Source organism: Mytilus edulis, chromosome 1 (genome assembly GCF_963676685.1).
Source record: "Mytilus edulis chromosome 1, xbMytEdul2.2, whole genome shotgun sequence".
NCBI lineage: Eukaryota > Metazoa > Mollusca > Bivalvia > Mytilida > Mytilidae > Mytilus > Mytilus edulis.
The window spans coordinates 112,024,250-112,049,377 of record NC_092344.1 but is presented as its reverse complement, the minus strand read 5'-3'; the positions used below and the strand labels follow the sequence as shown (position 1 = coordinate 112,049,377).

At 32.2% G+C, this 25,128-nt stretch overlaps 1 protein-coding gene across 1 annotated transcript; it reads left to right on the top strand.

Moving 5' to 3' along the window:
- On the top strand, positions 1-23,492 carry LOC139499863 (ran-binding protein 3-like). Its single transcript, XM_071288447.1, has 16 exons — positions 1-43; positions 4,848-4,903; positions 5,655-5,685; positions 7,150-7,230; positions 8,701-8,769; positions 9,498-9,542; positions 10,067-10,159; positions 13,923-14,037; positions 14,700-14,778; positions 15,870-16,044; positions 16,382-16,500; positions 17,551-17,677; positions 18,693-18,832; positions 19,855-20,009; positions 20,776-20,843; positions 21,485-23,492. The coding sequence occupies exons 1-16, from the start codon at positions 25-27 to the stop codon at positions 21,538-21,540; spliced, it is 1,428 nt and encodes a 475-aa protein (XP_071144548.1). The 5' UTR covers positions 1-24; the 3' UTR covers positions 21,541-23,492.
- The last annotated feature ends 1,636 nt before the right edge of the window (positions 23,493-25,128 follow it).

The window sequence follows — 25,128 nt, the reverse complement described above, 5'->3', positions numbered from 1 at the left end:
TCTCCCATTTTTCTAGAAAGAATCATGGCGGATGTTTATCCAGGTGAGCGCGAAAATAAGCATAAAAACTCTATTATTGTCAGTATTTCGTACAAAGAATTTCTAAAATGATATCAGTAGCAATGTACAATTTCACAACTTTAATTTTGGTAGCTTAAAATGATAATTAGTTCCGTATTCTTGGAGAACATTTGTAAACAAGACTGGCTACAAGTTTGTCAACAAATGAAAATATAACCATCTGCATGTTTCCATTGCTTTCTATAGCTTATTACAAACAGAAAATAGTGCAGACCAATTAATAATGTAAAGTTATAATATTGTGGATTATACACCTGTAGGCTGTACATCAATTCACATATCCACCATTTCAAGGCATTTGACTGAGATAGACTGCTTGATTTTTTTTTCAATAAATCTTTTAAGGTTCATCATAACCTTTTGGCTAAAATGGCCGTATTTACACCCCAAATTTTACTCTGAGTACAGACTAACCTATACACCTGCAACAGTTTTAAGGGATGGCAGGAACTAGATATATAAATTTTAAATGCATTTTATGTTTCAGAAAATTATAAACTTTTCTAGATTTTGCTATTCATTTTTTTTCGTTCCTGCAGAAGGTGCAAAAATTAACTAAGTAGTGAAAACGATTGAGAAGCTCCCCTCATATAATCAATGTTGTGAGTAGTATTGATTTAAATGGACAATAGATGGACAATAGACACCTGTAAACAATAGGTGATTTAACAGGTTTAAACTGTGTAACTGAGTGGACCGTATCAAATGAAACTCGGGTGTTTGTTTATTTTGCTATCTTCTGCAGACTGGAAAAAAATGAACATCAAAATCCAGGTAAGTTTTTAATTTTCTGAAACGTAGACTTCATATAACTTTTATATATCTAGTTCCTGCCATGCCTTAAAACTTTCCTGGATGTACCAGTTTGTCTGTACTCATAGTAATTTTGGAGGTGTAAACACGGCCATATTTTTCAATTCCTTATGATGAACCTTAATAATTGGAAAATGCACATTCATTAATTGCAAGCTTGGTTTGGGTGAATTGAGATATAAAGTCCCTGACCTGTTGAAAGGGTTTTTCTTGAATTTTGTCTTTTCACCGGAAAAAATTATGCCTCTATGACGTCATTTACCAGATACTGAGATATACATGTCTGTATCCCTTCTTTAATAAAAGGTTAAGTGGGTCTCATTGGGATCTTAGCGGGACGCAAGATTACAAATGTAGCTTATTTTTTAGAAGCGTGACACATGAAAATCAAATAATTTAATGTGAAAACGAGAAAGAGAGTCGGGATTCTGACAAAACAATAGACCGGATCTGGGATCATCCCTCCCAAATGGGACTCCTTTTCATGCACTCCCAGAATTGTCATTCTGCAGGATTTTCCTGAAATAAATTATGTTCAGCAATTCTGGTACAACTGAAGGGTGGATGACTGACCAACTCATTCGATTTTAATTTCCAAAATATTTTGTGCAGTATTAGATTAAAATATCTGATCTGTAAGCTCAACATGTGTTGGAAGTCACATGACAGATTCAACTAACGCTACTATCTACCATATCCTGGAATTGGGTTATGCATTGCTCTTTGGTTGTCTCTCCCAGTCTTTGACACATTGTTGTCTTTGACACCTTCCCTGTTTCCATGCTGCTAGTCACATTCTTCTGACATGTGTCTGATTGAAAATAGTATGCACCACTGAAGTTTACAATGTGCTATCTAGTTTAAAATAAGGAGAACCCTTCCTGAAGGGTCCTCCAACCATGTCTTTTTTGCAGCAAAAGCATCTATACTATTAAACGAGAAGACCTCATTTTTGGTGTCGCTTCTCCTCCTTCCACAATAAATTGATCATTGTGACTATATGTCCTATAGGTATCATGCATAGTCGCATTTGTCATCCATTCTTATGATTATTCAGTTTCGGTTATTTTGGGAGAAAAACGGAAAAAAAGAAGTCCGGATATGTGTCCGTCATCACTCCGGCTTTTATTCATAGACAACTTCCTCTTCCGTTTATATTTCCAGAAGTTTGGTAAATTTACATTACACATGACATACCCTATATTATCATGTTTTATTTAAGATTCATTGCCTGAATCGTTATATAAGAATGTTGTCCCAAGTGTAAGCAACGACCCAGGCTGTGTGAAAATAAACACAATCATTTTTGTTATTCATTGTCCCAAGTGTAAGCAACGACCCAGGCTGTGTGAAAATAACACAATCATTTTTGTCATTCACTTATCGTCACGTAAATAACGACACAGGCATAGCCTAAATTATCATGTTTTATTTGTCACGTAAATAACGACACAGGCATAGTCTATATTATCATGTTTTATTTAAGATTCATGCAAGCCATCTTTTTCACACTTATCGTCACGTAAATAACGACACAGGCATAGCCTAAATTATCATGTTTTATTTGTCACGTAAATAACCACACAGACATAGTCTATATTATCATGTTTTATTTAAGATTCATGCAAGCCATTTTCACATTGCCTGAATCGTTATATATGTTGTCCCAAGTGTAAGCAACGACCCAGACCGTGTGAAAATAAACACAATCATTTTTGTCATTCACTTATCGTTACGTAAAGAACGACACAGACATAGCCCATATTATCATGTTTTATTGTCATTCACTTATCGTAACGTAAATAACGACACAGGCATAGCCTATATTATCATGTTTTATTGTCATTCAATCACTTATCGTCACGTAAATTAACGACACAGGCATAGCCTATATTATCATGTTTTATATATTAGAATAAGTAAAACATGCTCAACTTCATCTAAAACTACCTCGACCAAAAACTTTTACCTGAAGTGGGACAGACGGACGGACGGACGACCGAACAAACGAACGCACGAATGCACAGACTAGAAAACATAATGCCCATAATTGGGGCATCAAAATTTATTGTTAAAAGGGAAAATAGTGATTTTGCAAAATTGAAAGTAAGGTAGAGATTAGAGGGAAGCAGGACCTTTTTAAGGGCGTCGGGATCGGGTGTTTTTAAGCTCGGGATTTGGGGATGGATCCTTACGGGATCCGGGAATATATTTTTCGATTTAGGGATATGAATTTCTTTAAATTCTGCATCTCAGTTTCATGGTTTTAAGCCCGGGATTTCGGGATCAGGAACCCTCCGATCGACAACCCCTCAAATTAGCCTTAGTCGGTATTAGTCATTTATATATGATTCAAATCCTACAATTGGCATGTTAATAAGGCTCTCAAAATAAAGCACCGATGAATTGTCATAGAAGCATATTTTTTAGACTAATAATGGTCTATATATAAGCAGTTACATTTATTTCATGTTTGAAACGGTGCAAATTTTTAATTTGATTTGACTTTTACCAAAAGAAGCATTGTAGCAAAGGAGAAGAATAATTGTGGTCGTAGGCCAGAAACACGAATATAATAGTATTTAACAGAAAGGAAACAAATATCGGACTTTGGAAAAAGGGACCTATACCTTCTATGTAATTCTCCATACATAATATCTTTTACAAAAAACAGTTCACAAGCTGTATATGCCCGCGATTTCGCGGGTGTGTTCTAGTATTAATAACTTCTGTAAATGGACTTTTACAACGAACAAATACTATAAATTAACCCAAATGCATTAATTATGCTATTGTATAATATTCGATCATTTTAATATTTTATCTATTAACATATCAACACATTCTCCCTTTTCAGACAAAAAAAATAATATCCCTTTTGTGTCCTTTATCATAAAACTTTACTCTTCTGCCCTTGATTATAAGCTAGAACACTGAAGTTCATAACAATATTTGTTAGGAGTAATATAAACTCAATTTTGCACTTGTTCCTTCAAAAGTTACAGGGTATATAATTTTTCAATATAAAAAAATTGTACATGTTCATTGTCTTTAATACATTTAAAAAACTTGGTATAATATTATATAGTGATTTGCAAATAAGTAAAAAGTTGCTAAATCCTGGCTAGAGACTCTGCACCACCTCTGACCGTAGTTTTCAAGCTGGAATCTTAAGGCAAAAGGGTGCAAGTTTACTGAAATGACACTTTATCACAATCAACCTGATTACTCTTCAAAGTTTTACTGCCAGAAGGAGTTGGCTAACTTCTTTTTAATTTTTGTTTTTGAACCCCTGCATTTGTCTATAAAAGAGTTCTATAACACCACAGACCGCTACTGAGATTGATGATCCTTTTCTAGAGAAAGAAAAAAGAACAAGAATCAAAGACAGAATGAACCACAAGATGTACATGCACTTGTCAAAATGACTTGAACATTTGGATACATGAATTATACCAAAACCTCATATTTCAACAAATATATCACTATTCCCTCAATTCCAAACACAGGGACTAAACTTAACGATCGCCCAATACGACCAGATTTTTAGCTGGGCGAATATATTTATCATCCTGATCGCCCAGCTAACGACAAATAATATTTTGCATTGAGTCCCATGTCTATCCTTTTTTATACATTTTGACTTGGATGGAGAGTTGTCTCATTGGCACTCATACTACATCTTCCTATATCCAACCACTGTATAATGAACTAATAAATTCTTTTCTCTGAAAATCAGGATTATTTGATGGTTGCTACATGTACATTGTAAATTAAAAATTGTGGAAATTAAATGGGAATGATTGTATATATAAATAAAATAGATTTGGTAGGTATCAAATGTGTTCCCTTGAAAGTATGTTATACATGTATTATGTGTTTAAGGCTATTTATAAAGTATCCAAAACAGTATTAAATTTATTTTTCTCTAAATGTTTTTTTTTAAATTACAGAATCGACAACAGGAAGTACAAAAGAAGACAATTCAGTTGATCAGAACAAAGAACAGGTAAAAAGATATAATGTATATTAAAAAGGACTGATATATTATGAAACTTTTTATTTCATTGTCTTCTATTACATGTAGGTCTATCTTTTCAAGGTTCTTCTGAAATAGTACATGTATTACACTCATCGTATAAATTGATAACAATCGATTTGACATTTTACTTAGCATCAAGTCCAACTATATCTGAGCTTTAAATGATAGATAAGCTAAGTTTCGTTTTGACCTTTCTTGTGTTTCACTTAATTCTAATGGTGTTTGTTAAAATATTTTGATGGATTTCAGTAAATACGAAATAGGTAAAGAGAATAAAATGGGGAATCATGCTTGCAATTTTTGCAGTAGTATCCTCTGCCATCAGGCACAAACTATCTTTCAAAATAGGATTTAACACATAAATACGCATGAAAAGGACATGATCTGTATGAATACACAAGAATAGGAAATGATCAGTATGAATAGGAAATGATCTGTATGAATACACATGAATAGGAAATGATCAGTATGAAAACACACGAATAGGAAATGATCAGTATGAATACACATGAATAGGAAATGATCAGTATGAATACACATGAATAGGAAACGATCTGAATGAATACACATGAATAGGAAATAATCAGTATGAATACACATGAATAGGAAATAATCAGTATGAATACACATGAATAGGACATGATCTGTATGAATACACATGAATAGGAAATAATCAGTATGAATACATATGAATAAAAAATTGATTTGCTCTTTGTAGGAAAGTGACTCCACAGCTTCAGGATATCAAGGTAACTATTATAGTTGACAAATTATAAACTCCAATGTTGTGAAAATTTTATTTCACACACTTCCTTATTTATATGCAAATATTTGCTCATTTCTTTGGTTTAATGTGTTATTGTAAGGAATAAATCTTTTTATTTATATCTACATGTAATATAAAAAAAAATCATGTTAAATTTAATAATATATAATGTTTTCTAGTCATGCTATTTATTGTTGAATGACATATTTCCATGGTAATTACAACAGGAAACTGTTAATTCAATTTCCATTCATAACTTAAAAAATGGTGTTAGAAGAACATACTTTGTTAATTATATTCTAAATTTAAGAACAAATACAGATATCAGTAAAATAAATTGTTGCTTTGCTAGAAGTACATACACATGATATACATATTTATCATACATTTAGTAGTAAACGCAGTAGTTTTGAATATTTGATCCATATCGTGCATGTTTGATGCGCACCTTTTATCATACTCTTTATCACACCCCTACTCTATCACACCCTTAATCACACCCCAATTCATTTATTTTTTTTCATTTTTACATAAACTCATTTTTAATTTATGCAAGCTTCTTCAGAAATATTTTTCCTCAAAATGTGTCCTAAATGAATGGTCAATCGGGTGTGACGCAATTTATTGAATGACGTCATTGTATGGCATGTGACATCACAAACGACATTTTTCATCTTTCTGACAAACGAATTGCAGCTATTAAAAAGAACTCAATGGAATACCATACAAAACACACACAAAAATACAATAAACAAAATATCTTTTAAACAACAGTACGCAAATTGTAAGGTAACCCAGGTGCTTCGTATGAGTAATTGGGCAGTTCTTTAAAAGCTTTTGAAACAAGACAAAATTAGAACTGAAGGTAACCCAAGTGCTAGGGGTCAGAAAGCAGTCCATATATACTCTCCTGTTGAAATATATGATAAAGCGTATAAAACACGGCAAAATCCATATCGCCCTCGACCAATATCATCCCTCGGGCCAAAAGGCCCTCTGGCTGATATTGGTATCTCGGGATGATACGGCACATGATACAGATTTTGCCATGTATTATTCTCTATGTATACAACTGATCTAAAAAATATTCAAATAAGACGGCATAAACATATACTTAACACACACAATGACAACAGAATAATCAATACATCAAAAACTCATACTTTCTTATTGTAAACTGTACTTGAAACTTGAAAATAGATATAATTAAAAACCACAAAAGCTGAAAAGATATTTAGATTTTATCATCTATCGGTTGATAATTTACTGAAATATTTGAAACAAAATTTTTAACTACAAATTTTGAAGTACATTGATGTTAAGAAGCATTAATTTGGAATGTTATACATATTTTTCATTTTATTGAAAGACAACTTAGACTTTTACAAAGTCATAAATTAATAAATGTAATATTTACAGAATTCATGTGCAATGTTTTTGATTTCAGCTGCAACAGCCCCTAATCCATTTGGTCCTCGTCCAGGAATAAAAACTGACTTAGTTTCTTCTAGTTCTTATAATTCTACAGGTAAGTTTGTTTCTTCTAGTTCATATAATTCTACAGGTAAGTTAGTTTCTTCTAGTTCATATAATTCTACAGGTATGTTAGTTTCTTCTAGTTTTTATAATTCTACAGGTATGTTAGTTTCTTCTAGTTCTTATAATTCTACAGGTATGTTAGTTTCTTCTAGTTCTTATAATTCTACAGGTAAGTTAGTTTCTTCTAGTTCTTATAATTCTACTGGTAAGTTAGTTTCTTCTAGTTCATATAATTCTACAGGTATGTTAGTTTCTTCTAGTTCTTATAATTCTACAGGTATGTTAGTTTCTTCTAGTTCTTATAATTCTACAGGTAAGTTAGTTTCTTCTAGTTCTTATAATTCTACAGGTAAGCTAGTTTCATCTACTTCATATAATACTGGGCGTATGACATTTGCGCCGATTTTGAAAATTTTCATTCTTTCATTTGCACCGATTTCATTTTTTCATTTGCGCTGATTTTATATTTGCTCCTAATTAGATTTACAGGTAAGTTAAAACTTGTACATGTACTGTGCTATACCATTGGTAAAATCTGGTTATAATTGTTTTTCATCCATGTTTAAGTTAATTTTGATTCATATTGTTCTGGAACTTCGTTGTAACTTGATGGTCATATTGCACTTTGAAACGGACCGAGAAGTAAATTCTTTAATCATCGAGGGCCATACATATCGGAAGGTCAGTTTTCTCAAACATAACTACATATCTTACTAATGTACCATAAAATCGTGTAAAGCCAGAGTTACCACGGATTCTATTGTCAAAACACAGATCGAGCATAACCATGTGGTAAATGTCCGAAAGACAGATGCTAAAGAACTACGGATACAGTCAACAAGGAAAAAAGTCTGGAGATGTATCTTGTAGGCCTTCTTCCACCTCCCAGTGGTGAGCAGGGGACAACAGTTATATACATGTTGTGATTGACAATTCATTTCATTTGTATAAGTGGCAAATGGAAGAGGTCTATAATGATAAATGAAAAATAACATGACTTGGATGGAGAGTTCTCTCATTGACACTCTATTCACCTGTAATTTACCTGTAAAAAAATCGGCGCAAATGAAAACAAAAATCGGCGCAAATGAAATGCAGATCAGCGCAAATGCAAAACGCCGATAATACTACAGGTAAGTTATTTTCTTTTAGTTCTTTTAATTCTACAGGTAAGTTAGTTTCTTCTAGTTCTTATAATTCTACAGGTAAGTTAGTTTCTTCTAGTCCCTATAACTTTGCAGATAAGTTAAGTTCTAATTGTCTTCAAATTTAGGTGTGTCTGTTAGTTCTGGTTTTTTTTTCTCATTTTCATGAAAAAAGGGGCAAAACACTAATTTCTTCTTAGTTGATAAAGAGTAAATGATAACACCAATGAATTCAGTACAATATTCATAGAAGAATAACTTTTTTTCAAATTCTTTGACTTTTTTGTTAAACTAAAACTATTGTTTATTTTCAGTCCATCTTACTCCCAGTAGATTATCTGCCAATGCAGGATTAAAGGGAGGCGATCCTTCAAGTTCTGATGGTAAGTTTATGTGAACACTAAGTACTTAAACTAAAATATTGTCAGACAATTCCATTTGTTTTGTTGTAGTATATGTAGTTTGATGAATAAATCCTGACAGCCACATAACAGTTAGTTATACCCCCGCTTTGGTCCATCAGTCCGTCAGTCTGTCAGTCAGTCCGTCCGTCCCATGAATAATTTTCGTCACATTTTTCTAAGGAACTACACTACCAGGATTTCTGAAATTTGGTTTCAGGCTTGATATAAGTCAGCTATACTGTGTGATGCGTTTTCAGATTCATCACTCAACAACTTCCTGTTTACCGAACACTTGTTTGATTTTACCCATGATAGCCAAGTTGAAAATTTTTCGTCACATTTTTCTCAGGAACTACAATACAAGGATTTCTGAAATTTGGTTTAAGGGTTAATATAAGTCAGCTATACCGTGTGATGCGTTTTCAGATTCATCACTCGACAAATTCCTGTTTACCGAACACTTGCATATTTTTACACAATTAATATTATCCACTTGCGGCGGGGGTATCATCAGTGAGCAGTAGCTCACAGTTTCACTTGTTTACTATTCAAACAATTTCATAAAATTAAAACAATATTTAAGATAGGTCTTAGTTGAATATTTTCAAATGTTGTTAATGTCAGAGATGCGATTGAAACCTAGTAAATAAAAAAACATCTTCTATATAAACTTGTATGTTTATGACTTTATTATTATTATTTTACAGAGGAGAAAAGTCACAGATCATCCATACTTGCACCTTCACGTTTAGGTAGGTTTTAACAACATAAAAAAGACAACTTTACTGATTAAAAGGCTTACTTTTTGGCAGTAAACATTACACTTTTACAGCATCAATCACGGGCAAGTCACAGACAGGGTTCTGTGGAGCACTTTATAATTTTTGAGTTTTAGTTTTTGCTGTGAGGTAACTAGATTATGTCTGAATCCAATATCTACTGTGATGCTACTTTCATTTTGTTTCATTAAAACAGAAATTAATCTGGCAAAAAATATATTTAAGAAAAATCTATGAATTGGTAGGAAAATTATCATTTTAAGTTAATTCTGGAAATGTCCTCTGACACCTGTTTCGCATACATTCCAGCAAATCTGCTGGATTAGTTAGAAGAGTAAGAAAGAAAGAAAGAAATTCATTCATCCAAATATTGTAAAATGGTATTCCAATTCAACCTATACATGAGCTATGCAAAATCTTGACACAAATTCGTTGCACAATACATCATTGCTCATTTTACATAAACACGTAAAGATGAATTTGATTTATATTTTCAGGAATGTTGAATAAAACAGATGTAGCCAGTCCCACAAAATGTCTCTTGAGACCTTCAGCATTATCAGCTCAAGTTCAAACATTAAAACAAAAAGGTAATATAGTTTGTCAATGCTTTATTCTGGAGTCCATTTCACAAAAAAACTTAGGACTAAGATTGACCATAAGTTATGAACAATTCAGTATGTACTAACAATCAATCTTAATTGTGAGTTTCTTTGTGAAATTGACTCCAGTCACAGAAGTAAGTTCCAAGTTAACCATCGGTTTAAAATTAATTGAAAAATGTACAAATAATTTATAGTTAAGATCTGCATATTAATTATAAGGAAATGCATTGCATTTGCTTTGAAGTCTTCATTTCTCTTAAGATATTTAAACAGCAAAAAAAATATGCTACTTTTAGTTAGGGCTATTCCATTAAAAAGAATGAACCAGGGTCGGATGGTAATTATGAAAAATCCTGTTGGTTGATGATGTGTTGAAGCGTTTATGGCCAGTGGCCCTTGGTGTTTAGAGAAAGTCAGTATTGTTGGTTGTTGGTCTTCTTTTTTCTTGACTCAGTTTTATTATGTTATTTTTCGTTATTTATTATTATTTGTTTAAGCAAGGACTTATATAACCTATTGTTTTTGTCTCCTGCTCTTATGGTGATATTTTGGAACAAAACTGTTCCCGCCACTTACACAGCAGTAGGTGCAACATCGTAATCTACCTATGGTACCAGTTTTGGAAGTGTAAGAGTTGCTTCCCCTTAATGACAAGCACATGGGAATGGAAGACGATGTCAAATTCTATTGAAAATAATATTACGAGGTCTACTACCTTCAACTTTTCAATCAGACTTTCGTTTTGGTTACTAGCTAGGCCTGACGGACATTCGATTTGAAAGAAAATAAAAATTGACTTTGCCTACCTTTTTGTCGAGCCTGCAACTTTTGTTGCAGAAAGCTCGACATAGGGATAGTGATCCGCCGGTGGCGGCGGCGTTAGCTCAGTTCTTAAAAGCTTTATATTTTAGAAGGTGGAAGACCTGGATGCTTCATACTTTGTATATAGATGCGTCATGTTACAAAGTTTCCGTCAGTCACATGTCCAATGTCCTTGACCTCATTTTCATGGTTCAGTGACCACTTGAAAAAAAGTTAAGATTTTTTTGTAATGTTGAATTCTGTCTTATTATAAGTAATAGGATAACTACATTTGATATGTGCGTACCTTGCAAGGTCCTCATGTCTGTCAGACAGTTTTCACTTGACCTCGACCTCATTTCATGGATCAGTGAACAAGGTGAAGTTTTGGTGGTCAAGTCCATATCTCAGATACTATAAGCAATAGGGCTAGTATACTCGTTGTATGGAGGACTGTAAGGTGTACATGTCCAACTGGCAGGTATCATCTGACCTTGACCTCATTTTCATGGTTCAGTGGTTATAGTTAAATTTTTGCGATTTGGTCTGTTTTTCTCATACTATATGCAATAGGTCTACTATATTTGTTGTATGGAATGATTGTAAGGTGTACATGTCTAGCAGGCAGATGTCATGTGACCTTGACCTCATTTTCATGGTTCAGTGGTCAAAGTAAAGTTTTTGAGTTTCTAATACTATATGCCATAGGTCAACTATATTTAGTGTATGGAAATATTTTTTGATCTTTTTGTTAGTCGCGCAGGTTTATTTAACCGTGACCTCATTTTCACAGTTCATTGCACAGTGTTAAGTTTTTGTGTTTTGGTATATTTTTCTTAAAACTATAAGTAATAGGTCAACTATATATGTTGTATAGAAGCATTGTTAGCTGTACATGTCTGCCTGGCATGGTTCATCTGACCTTCACCTCATTTTCAAGGTTCATTGGTTTTTGTTTAGTTATCTTGGTTAATGTTAAGTTTATGTGACAGTTGTAATAAAGCTTAGCTTTATACTTGGGACTATCAACATAATATCAATGATTAGTATAGAAGGGGAGACATTTCAGCGTGTGCACTCTTGTTAACCATCAGTATGGTAATTTTAAAGCCATATTACTATTGAGATCGTATACCCTTCTAGGGATTTTTCTAGCATTCCACAGGGTCCGGTATTTGTACCCATTCTTATTGGCAATGGCAAATACCCTACGTTTTTCCCAATTTTCAATTTGGGACCAAAACTTCCAAACAATCTCAAATTTATTTATATCTTTACTATTCATGACAGCGATGTTCATTTTGTTCAAGTGCTAGCTTTTTACTGAAAATCCCCAACAAGTAATGTGTAAATATGAGTAAAATGGTATCTGACTAACAAAAACAACATTGTTAAACATTGGATGTCATAAACTAAACTGGCCCCCTGCTGTTGTTTCTCTCTTATGGACTCTTATCTACACAAGCAAAGTATCAATTAGCAGGTGGCCAGTTTAGCCATAAACCGGAAATGAAGACCATTACAATACTGAATCAAATTCTGGGTTCAGATAAGGGTAATTCCGGGTTTTGCTGGTCAAGTACAATAAAATAAAACCAGTAATAGCTTTTCAAAAAAAGCTAGCTGTCTCTTAGCTGATGAAAATGAAAAGTGTTCTCGCTTTGTAGATTAATTCATTCAGAATAGCCTTGCATATCAATCAACAAATTTTACCACACATGTGAGGTCACATGTTATGAAGAAGTATATCGTTTAATGTTGTGTGTGTTAACAAAACTCCAGGAGATTCAGCTTTTTATTGATAAAAGTTACCTGTGTACCAATATGCATGATTAAAGGGAAAGTCCAAGATTTTTTACTTATCATCTAAATATGTTCATCTTAACATAAAAAACACATTCACAAAGTTTTAAAGGAGTAGGTTCAGTAAGACCGCTTTTTGGCCTCAAAATATAGCAGTTTTAGAAAATTGTGAAAATGTAATCGTTTAGATATTCATTGCAAAGTAGAATGCCTCTACTACATAAATATGGGCGGTTTTTGACAACACAATGCACATATATCGGGTACTTGCATCATGAAGTCATGCTAAATTACTGAAATCTTCACAATTGTAGCATGTTAGTTAAATTTTAGACGGTTTCCGTCTAAAATGAAAGTGGCCGCATTCGTGTTCATTCATAATATTGAAATGTAAGTTGTATTTGATGATAATACATAATACATATAAAGATTGAGGAGGAACACGGATGCGGCCACTTTCATTTTTGACAAAAACCATCTGAAAAGTGACGTTTTTTGGCATATTTGATAGATTTTTCATATTTAAGCTTGAATCGGGGCGTTTTAAATGACTTATTAAGTTAAAATCTTCCACATTAACGAATTGAATCAATTGAAATAGACACTTAAGTGTTTAGAAAGTTTCTAAAATCTTTCATTAGATGAACTTGAAAATTGAGGCCGAAATCGGCCCTTACCGGACCTACTCCTTTATATTTCCTTCTAATAACGGAGAAAATCAAGTAAATAATAGAACAGAGTTGCACATATGTTTATCTAAGCTACAAGGGCAATAAGGGCTATTCCATTGAAAATGAGGTACTAGGGTCGGAAGGCAATTTTTAAGTACCCTCATGACCAAGAGGAATGAATCATGTATCTTAACACCAACCAAAAGAAAGTCGTTTCATATTATACAAGAACCAACTCTGTTCTATTATTAGAATTTGTTTCATTGTGATGATATCTAACAATTGTCTAGTTATTTGCGGCATTTATGGTAAATTTTGGTACATCTTTTAGAGATTATAAAAAAGGAGTTGTTTATTATAACACTAGAGCAACCTTTAGCTCTTTAATAATTACGCAGAGGTTGACTGAATTAAGCAAATTTGTGGAACAAGACTTTGAAGCTCTAAGTTAACTAAACTTTTTATTTTTGCAGATTCACAACAAGAACAAAAAGAAAACCAAGAATCAGTCAACCAAGACAAACCACCTGAAGCCACTCCAGGAAGTTTTATTACAAAAGAAAACTATTTTGCCACAGCTCTTACAAGGTAGGTTTACTTATTTGCTGGTGTGTTGCACACTTACTTCGAGGATATTGCACACTTACTTCGAGGATATTGCACATGAATCATTTCAGATGCATTAATTAAAGGAGGAAACAAAAATGTGTTGACCTATTTTGTTGGTATGTAATGTAATTTATTTATTTACTCAAACATGAGGATAACAAAATATTATTAATATAATGTATTTAGGAATCATGCTGTGATCTTTTCATCTGTATCTCCTGTTATGCTGTCAAAGTCCTTTATCTTTTATAAACACAACTCATTCAACACAGCTACAATGTAGATGGAATTTGTTGAATCTTAATAGAGTTGTAGAACTGTACTCAAAGTTGTGCATACAAGAATATAATTCCTGGTCTACATTTTGAAGGGGAGGTAATCAAATATACATATTTCAATATAATTAAAGTTCTGGGTTGATAAAGGTCTGTTTGATCACTGTATTGTTAATACTTTGTTACATGACAGTACAGTTGAGATTATAGAATTTTTTTGTGTAAATCAAAATAAGTCTCAGACAAGTGTCATAAACTAACATTGTCAGCAGGATTTTGCAACTTATTGTAAAGGCAAATCAATCATCAAAGAAAAATATAAAAATAATTTGCATTTTATATTTTATTTACATTGTTTATTTTCAGTGCACCTGATTCAACGACTGATGATGGTGGAGGGAAAAATGAATTTATATTTGGTACAAATTTAAATGAAAGAGTCACGGTAAGAACATTATTTGAAGGAACCCTGCAAACCAAATAACCAAATAACATTTGGAGGTATACATACAGTCTTCAACAATAGACTTACTTTCCTATTTTCTCTAGACTGAAAATGTAAATAAATTAAGCTTTAACGATCAGATATCTGCAATCATCACCAAATTCTCCAAAAAAAGATTATCGACTATTGCCTGGAATACCAATTTTCATGGATTAAAGTTAACCATGAATTTAAATGTTCCAGGAAGTATAAATTTCCTAAATGCTTGTATGCAGACTTTGGTAAAATCACAAAACCAAATATCTACGAACATACATGACTAGGCGGTATGGGCTTTTCTCATTGTTGAAGGCCGTATAGTGATCTATAGTTGTTAATATCTGTGTAATTTTGGTCTTTTGTGGACAGTTGTCTCATTGGCAATCATACCACATCTTCTTTTTTATATATACAATTTTCATCAGTCTACGAAAATTGGTACCGACAAAAACCAATGAATCCACAATAAAATCAAGATGTGATGTAACTAATGGGGGGAACTGAAAGGTTTCCTCACTTGTATATTGTATATTTAGTGGTGTGAAATGACAGAATAGAATATGGACATGATATTCAGAAAATTTATTAAAATTAGGAGAGATATTGTTGTAATTGTAACAGCAACCCAATGAAACTTATCAAAAAAGTAAATAGATTGTTGTCAAAATCTTGTCCAAATGAGCTCAATTAAGGCTTTATAGTGTGCCAATGTCTTGATCAGTTTAAGTTACAATCTTTTGCTTAAATAAGTTAACAGAATCAAAGATATATGTGAACAAGTATAAGGGTCTCATAACTGAAACATTCCCTTACTCTGTTTTACTTGAAGTTCTTGAATGGATTTGGAGAAAAAAAGCCTTAATTTTCAACCCCTGCTTTTAGAACTATTTTTTTTTCTTCATATGATGATCTTTCAATTAAAAATAAAGTTTAATTCTCAAAAATTGACACTACAACAACTTCAGTACACCATCATTTGAGCTCATTTTCACAATGGTATTAAAACCTGATTAACGAATACAGGATATATGATTAAGTTACCTTTTTTTCAGGGTGTAAATACAGCATCACCTGACAGTAAAAGAGATTCTACTGAATCAAGTAAAGAATTTGTTTTTGGTCAGAATTTAGCTGACCGTGTAGTCCAATCTTCCACGAGTCCTGATGATGAAAATAAAGATAAAGACTTATCAGATGACGAGGAAGCAGAGGCTGGCAAATGCATAGGTAAAGATGCCAGAGTGACATTCAAACTCGTAAACTGAAAATAAACTGACAGCACCATGGCTAAAAAAGAAAAGACAAACAGACAAACAATAGTACACAAAACAGGACAAAGAAAAATAAAGACTAAGCAACACGAACCCTAACAAAAACTGTGTTGGGGGAGGGGGGATCTCAGGTGCTCTCAATAATTAATTGAATTTAGTTTTGGTTTCAAACAAAGTAAATAAGAATTGACTAGATTACATTATTTACATTTAAAGTGAATTTTAGAATGAATTATTCTATCTAATAAATTTGATAAAGACATTTAACATTTGTGATTCTATTTTATTTACAGAAAAAGCTAAATCCTTAGAAGAATCAGCTAGAGAATTTCAGGCAAAGTATGAGAGAAAGACAGAATTAAAAGAAGTTGAGATTAAAACTGGAGAAGAAGGGGAATCTAATGTATTGCAGGTAAATTCATTATATTTTATTAAAAATTAATTTAAATAGCGTCTTATGATTGGCTGACGTAATTTTGTTTATCATATCATAGACACAATTTTGTCATGTGACCATGACGTCATCAAAGTTTTTTCATGATTTACACTGGTTTAAAATGGAATATAGAATTAAATTATAAGAAATAACTGTAATATTTTGTCAGTCTATTCGAAATAACATAAAAAATGTGGTTCACACTGTTTAATAACCCACTACGTGCCTTATTCAGTGTGCACCACATTTTTTATGTTATTTCTTCATAGACAGAAAAAAATATTACAGTCATTCCTTAAATAATTTGCATATTGTATGTCTATTATGCATGCAGTTTAGTTATAGTTTAGGCAGGTGTATTTAAGCTTGTCAACTCTCATCAATACATACAGAGTGTGGCCATAAGTATTCAACACTTGAGATTTTTCACTATATTTCATATAGACTACGTTTTTTCCAAAAATTATTTTGGGCTCATCTCTGGTTTGATTTTAAGCAACTTGATACCAAAAGAAGTGGAATTGTCCCAGGTTTATTTGTTTATTTGGTTGTGTATTTTTTTTGGATCATTTTCATTTTCGCACAATATAAACACAAATATAATTTTCTGGAGAAATTTGCTGTATATTTCAACCAAAGTAAATTGTTAAATTTCATTATCTGTGTTCACATCAAGAGAAAACAAAAACAGCTGGAGACAAAACTATGACCAAATAAACAAATATTCTTTAGACAATTTTGTGTCTTTTAACACCTTAGGTTTTAAAAATCAAGGTGATATGCCTTTAAAATATTTTTTGAAAAATTGTGTGTTTATATAAAATATGTAGCAAAAAGATTTTTGGTGTTTTAATGCCTCTTTTAGGCACCACTTTTAAGCTATTTTGTGGCTGTCAGTATTTATTTGTAGAGTAAGCGGGAGTGCCCGTAGAAAAACACTGACCTTCGATAGAAAAACTGACAATCCTAGTCAATTAAGATTGCAGTCAAGTTTTTTATTGATAGTATATTAATTTTGAATTTCAGGCAACTGGTAAATTATTTGTGTTTGACAGTGCTAATCAAAATTGGATAGAAAGAGGACGTGGTTTGTTACGATTGAATGATTTGAGGAGTTCATCTGGAATGGGAACAGAATTTCACTCACGATTAGGTATATCTTTTTTTAAAGCATGTATCATATGAAGCACTTGATAAATATTAGCTGCAATAAATATTTTGATTAAAATTCCATAAATGTTTTTTTGTTTAAAGGCTCTAGAAATTTTAATATATGATTTCATGTGAATATCTTAACCCTTTCAACACTATACACGGCATATGCCGCGATGATGTACGCCGTCCGCCACTGCTATTTGCAGCATGCCACGATGACAATGGATTTTTCATCAGGACTCTTAAACCATTCGGGTCCTACCTAATTTTACTTCATATGAATTGAGGATATATAAGGTCTCATTTGCACTTGAAATCCCCGCAATTTTTATAGTTAAATGATGCAGTAGAAGGAAAATAAAAACAAATTTTTTGACAAATGCAAATGGCGGAAATCGGAAACGAAGCTGTAAATATGGCAATATTTCAGCATTTTTATGGCGAAACTGACAACGAGGATTAGTTACAAGGTTTCTTGTTATCTCAATGTGTTTATTACATTTAATTCGTGTGGGAATTTTATCAATCATTAAGAGACGTAGAAAAAGGGGGGGAAACGGAGGTTGACTGAAAATTTGAGGACGAAGCCACTTATTTGTGCCACAATTACATAATACCTTGTGCATGGTGCAATACGCTACAGAATCGAGCAACTGGTGTCTTCTTTATTATATGGCAGATAAAACAACAAAAAATAAAGTCTTAAAGTAGTTTTTATTTAAAATTCAACACAAATGTAATAAATGACACCTCTCAATTACCTGAAAATGCAGGTAACCTGATTTTACTGAAATAATTGCCTAACATTACAGTTCATGCTCTCCTGAGCATTTTTCATGCAATTACTTTCTCTGTATCTCTTATAATAAAAAAAGATACAGCAGTCTGAAAAGGAATATACTGTTCTAATGAATGAACACAAAAAAAATGCAGCAGCAGCAGCCATTTTTATTCTATTTTTTTGTGTAGCGTTGAAAGGGTTTTAATTTCTATACAATTTACATATATCACAGTTATGAGAACACAAGGCAGTCTTAGGGTTATATTAAATACAAAGATATGGCCAGGGATGACGGTAGAAAAGGCTAGTCAGAAAAGTCTTAGGATAACAGCTACAGATTCTGATGAAGGTGTTAAAGTCTTTCTTATAAATGTAAGTACAATATGACAACATACCTTACTTTGTAATTCTTCTGGATTCTTGATTGGTCAAAGCTAAACTCTGAAATCCAAGTGGATTCTTGATTGGTGGTTATAGAAGAGTGGAGAAAGATACCCGAGGGACATTCAAACTCAAAAAAAAAATAAACTGACAATGCCATGGCTTAAAAAGAAAAAAGCAAACAAGACAAATAATGGTACACAAGATACATATTTATTTCATAATTCACCTGGATTATTGGTCAAAGCTAAACTCTGAAATCCAAGTGGATTCTTGATTGGTGGTTATAGAAGAGTGGAGAAAGATACCCGAGGGACATTCAAACTCATAAAAAAATAAACTGACAATGCCATGGCTTAAAAAGAAAAAAGCAAACAAGACAAATAATGGTACACAAGATACATATTTATTTCATAATTCACCTGGATTATTGATTGGTCAAAGCTTTATTTAATAATCCACCTAGATACTTTAAGGGGTAAGATTGGTAGTTGTTTTCTTTTAAACACCTCTGTATAGATAGGCTATTCATGGCTAGATTTTTTTCTGGCATACATTTTAGATAAAATTTCAGGAAAAAATATTAGAATAATGGATAAGGTACTGAAATGTCACAGTATTACAAATTACAGCAATTGAAACAATTATAAGATGCATATCTTTCATGTATATGCAACCGTTTAAGAAAGTTTGAAGGTTCTGGGTTGAAAATCCTAATACTACTGTAAATAGTGAAATTATTGCCAGGTTATTAGTGATGCGATAATGCAACTACCTGAGTATCATAATATTAAGAACTCACATTCTGTTATCAAATACATGCATGGGTATTTTTTTCTAAAATGCAATAACTAAACTCATTTTTTTTCATTTTTCACGTAATAATTTCTGAATTTACGGTATAGGAATAAATGCATTTCGGCAATGTAGACTTTCATTGTACACAATTATTATTTTTAAATAAGATAACAGATGAATACAGGTTAAACAGTTCTTGATGAATATCTTTTCAGACAAGTATTAAAGACAGTGAGAATATAATGAGAGCTGTAGACTGGAGAATACAACAGTTAAGAGTCAGAGAAGAAGCAGATAAACCCAAATTCTCAGAAAAACGCAAAGCAGATATAGATTCCTCACCTGATGACGCTTCTCAAAAAAAATCAAGGTAGTCAAAAGATACAAGTGTACTTTATTATCTTCATGTAATAAGAAACCCTGCTTAGTATATGTCTGTTTTGATTAAGCAGAATATTCTAAAAGTAAAGTTTTAAACTTATTACTCTGAGGGAAAGTTTTATTTTCTTTGTGGAAAATTTGTTTTTGTTTCTTAAATCGGTGCAACTATGGCGATGATTTTAGCTTGCCCAATTTTGACTTTCCATTTCCAAACATTATCAACCTCTGCCTCATTTGCACGTTGAAGATAGGAAACACTTACTTGTTTTATGCACTCTTACTCATTTAATTTGGAGTTCATACAATTCCCTCATTGGCTAAAACATATGGTAAACACATGTTTTATCCCGAAGGACAATTATCTGAGAAAATAGGATATATATAATTGAAAGGATTAAAATAGTATATATGAAAGTCATATTTAATTTGTGTTTTGTTTTTAACAGCATATATTAGTATATTTTAATTGTTATTAAGGCAAATGATTTGATTCTCAAAGTTAAAATGTTTGAGCATGAAATTCTTTGTGATGTAAAAGGGTCACCCATTCTATATAACTCTTTATTATAACTAAATTACAGTAAGGTAAGAGTTTTATTCTGCTGTTCGGTGTGAGTGAAGGTTCCATGTTGAAGGCTGTACTTTGACCTAAAATTGTTTACGTTTTACACATTGTGAATTGGATTGAGAGTTGTCTCATTTTCACACATACCCAACCTTCTTATTTATTAATTTGAAACAATATGGTATTTTAGAGTAGATGAAGTACCTTGTATCAGAAGAGAAGAATCTGATGGCAGTGTTCTGGATCCAGAAACAGAAGGTATTGATTATTTTATAGGTTAATTCACTTTCCTACAGTGATTGAATGATTAGTAGAAACAGTCATTATCGTTTAGTCGTTTCTAGCGTTAGTAAATGTTTTAACACAATTATAGTGTAAGCATGGAGCATGGATAAATATTTGTTGATTGCAGACAATCTTAAATGATATGTTAAGAGGCATATGCCACATAAAACTAATCAGTTAAAAACTACACAATAAAGTGTAAACCCGTGTTATAGAAATGACTGGAATGGTTGATTGAGGATTTCACATTTCTTCTCAAAACCTTAAAATGACATCATACAATAGTGCCACCTGATCGTGAAATACATTAGGGATTAGGAAAAATTAGTTGTTTTGAAAGACTATTGTTCTTTTTCATACACCTTAGTAAAATTGATGAAACTACTACATTTGAACTCCCAGCATTTGTGTACATGTACATAGACAGTTCTCCGAAACTCATGGACGTGCATCCATATGAAAGTTATGCATATAGGTATAAATTTAATTTATGAATATAAAAGCCTTCCACAAAAGATCAGCCACTGTGGCAACAAAATAATTGGAAAGCATTTCAAAAGTTAAACCTTTAATAAGTTGTTGTCTACTTCATTTTATATTCTTTATTTTTTCAGCATCATCTGAAAGCTGTACCTCTTCATCATTGACTGTGAGATCAGAATCAGACTGAGGCCAGGAGGAAATGAATTTCAATCTATAAATAGGACATAGTGATTATAGCAATGAAATTGTGATCAATATCTAAACATGGAGAAGACAACACCTATAAAACTTGGCTACAAAGAATTTGATAATATTAGGTTTTGTTTTAGTCTTCTTCATAGTGTATTTCTCAAATAATGAGTAAAAATGATCCACAAACATAATGTTATATACCTTTAAAGTATTGCACCATTGCTTTTAAAAAAAAACACTTTGTAAACACTAAACCGTGTTAGTTAAAGTGACACCAGAGATACCAGTATGTTTATAATGTATTGATGATCTGTGTTCTCTGGCTCAGGAATGTAGTTATACTGAATGATAAATATCATCTCACAATATATTATGTAAATGTTAAGGAACGTTTTTCTAGGTTTTTTGTCATTACATTATATGATATTCTTAGACATTGTATTAAAACCATTTTGGTTATCTGATGCTTTGTTAAAAACCTGTAATGATTAACATGAAGATTGTATTTTTTCTAAGAGAGAATAATCATATTTCGACTGATAACGTCACTTAGATACTCATGATATGATCCTAGGATATATAAGGCTCAAAAGTTTGGGAATTAAAATAGAATTCCAATTTCAGTCAGAACAATTTTTTGTTAACTAAAGTCCAATTTTTGCCTGTCTTTCGATAACACAGATTGATAAACTTTCAAGAACGTTCTTATTTTAATTTTTGTTGATTTTTTCTAAATTTGTATCAGATATTTGCCACTGGGTGTAAAACCAAAAGCAATTAATTTTAATGAATATGTTGATAAATGTAAATTCTCATATTGACAGAATATCAACTGAAAATACACCCTTGACCTTGTTTCTGTACAGTATGTTAGTGTCACAGAAATTCTCTGAAAGCCAGTTTTCCTTCCAAAGGGGTTCTCTAAGGGTATTTTCAAGCATAATTTACACAAAAAACTGGTTTATAGTGGTGTTAAACGCCAACAATCAATCAATTGTATGTCTTGATAATTTTTACATTAAAAGTACTTTGCCATACACCCAAATTAGGAGATGGATGTATAACTGATAAAAAGATAAATACTGACTAAAGAACACCCACCTTATAGAAAATACTGATTTTCAGATGTAAAGCACAAATCACTGAAAAAGCAAAAATCGCAACGAAATAATCTGATGTGGTACCTGTACATGCATTTTTCAAAATTATTTCTTTTTTATGTGCCCATGTGATTTGACGAAATTTAATGTTGGCTATCATTTATTTACACCAAAAGTGTGCTAAATGTTTTATTGCAATTGTTAAAGTCGTAAGCTTTTCAGAACTCTTAGAAAATGACAATAAAATGCAATAAGTGCTGAACGAATTCCCTTTCACCATAAGTGCTTACTCCTATGTTATTCATAGTAATATTCCTATATTAGGAGCAACATATAATCACTGTTTTTATACTGTTAAAAATCACCTTAACAGATCAATTCCAAACTGTGCTTGAGCTTGTATGCTTGATCTAAACATGCTAATATCTGTCAGTCAAACAATTGCTTCTGTTGGCAATATTTTTTTCATTTAATTTTTTTTATTATTAAAAAATTAAATATTCATTTTTATCTTGCCATACATTCACAACTTAATATACCGGTTAGATTCTAATGTCAACAGATGGCAATTTATTTCAATAAAAACATAAAAACATTTCAGCTTTTTGACATCTTCATGCCTTGGTAGTTTTTTTTAAACATGGAAATCAGTGATACATTTTTTTGCATTGTTAATGTATGTTAACATGAAATATTATAAATCAGCTTTTTACATAGTGTGACAATTAGTAGTGATTAGCATTGTGGAAAGTTTACATTGTAACAATTATCCATCATGCCTATGTAGTCAATGTTCAGTCTCCCTAAGAGACTTGTTAATATGTTAATAAACATGTAATCTATCTTATTACTTCTTTATTTATAGCCAGAAAAGGGGGGAAAATGGTGTATTTTCAAGGTGGACACAGTTTTCAAGATTGTCCAAATCAGGGTCCAAAATTAATCTTTGTTGGATTTTAACTTATGTAGTTCTCTGAAATGCTGAATCTAACGATGTATATAGAGATTTTTGGATTTTGGGCTAGTATCAAATTGGTCCACATTTAGGTCTGAAGGGTCCTAAATAAAACTTTTGTTTGATTTCATAAAAAAAAGATTTTTTGGGGGTTCTTTATTATGCTGATTCTAACAATGTACATAGATGTTGGACATTGGACCTTAAATGGTAAATGTCAAATTTCAAATTTTTCAGTTCTCTGACCAATCATTATGTGTCACAAATCTATGCTGTGCAAAATATTTTCACAAACGTAATTCAGAGCTGTTTTTACATTAAGATTCCTAACTTATATAGTGTACTGAAAATAATAAAGAGGGGCGGAAGATACCAGAGGCATATTCAAACTAAAAAATTGAAAATAAACTGACTAGGCCAATGCTAAAAAAGAAACAGACAAACAATAGTACACAAAAACACAACATAGAAAAAAATAGAGACAAAGCAAAATCAACATCAACCCCACCAAAAACTGGCAGGGATCTCAACTGTTCAGGGTTTAACCTCTGTGTCCGGATTGCTGACACTCGGACAGCTTCTTGTTTTGTATCCTGTAACTTAGAATAGGTACCAATGTACCATCCTTCTGAAATCAAACAGTTGTCAGAACTTCCTTTCAGGATTCTTGCAGATATTGATCAAATATTTGGTACTAAAGTGTATTATAATGACTTTTAGATTGAGTTTGCATTTCCTTCTGGTTGTAATATTAATTTCTCTCTAAATATGAGTAATAGGATAATAATGTTTGTTATGCGTGTACCTTGCAATGTCCACAAGCCTGTCCGAGGGTTTTCACTTGACCTGGATCATTTCATGCATCATTAGACAAGGTTAATTTTTATGGTCAAGTACATATCTTAGATACTTTAAGCAATAGGTCTACTATATTTTGTGAATGTAATGGTTGTAAGGTATTCATAGATCTCACAAACATGTTTAACCCGCCGCATTTTTGCGCCTGTCCCAAGTCAGGAGGAGCCTCTGGCCTTTGTTAGTCTTGTATTATTTTAATTTTAGTTTCTTGTGTACAATTTGGAAATAAGTATGGCGTTCATTATCACTGAACTAGTATATATTTGTTTAGGGGCCAGTTGAAGGATGCCTCCGGGTGCGGGAATTTCTCGCTACATTGAAGACCTGTTGGTGACCTTCTGCTGTTGTTTTTTTCTATGGTCGGGTTGTTGTCTCTTTGGCACATTCCCCATTTCCATTCTCAATTTTATGTCCAACTGGCAGTTCATCAGACCTTTACCTTATATTGATAGTTCAATGGTAAATGTTTTTGTTTTGGGTCTGTTTTTCAAAAAACTGTAAGCAGTAGGACAACTATATTTGGTGTATGGAATTATTGTAAGGTGCACATATCTGTCTGGCAGGTATCATCAGACCTTGAACTCGTTATTGAAAACTTTAAAAATGTTAAGCTTATGTGATAATTGTAGTAAAACCTTATCTTTTAAAACTTTCAAACATAAAATCAATG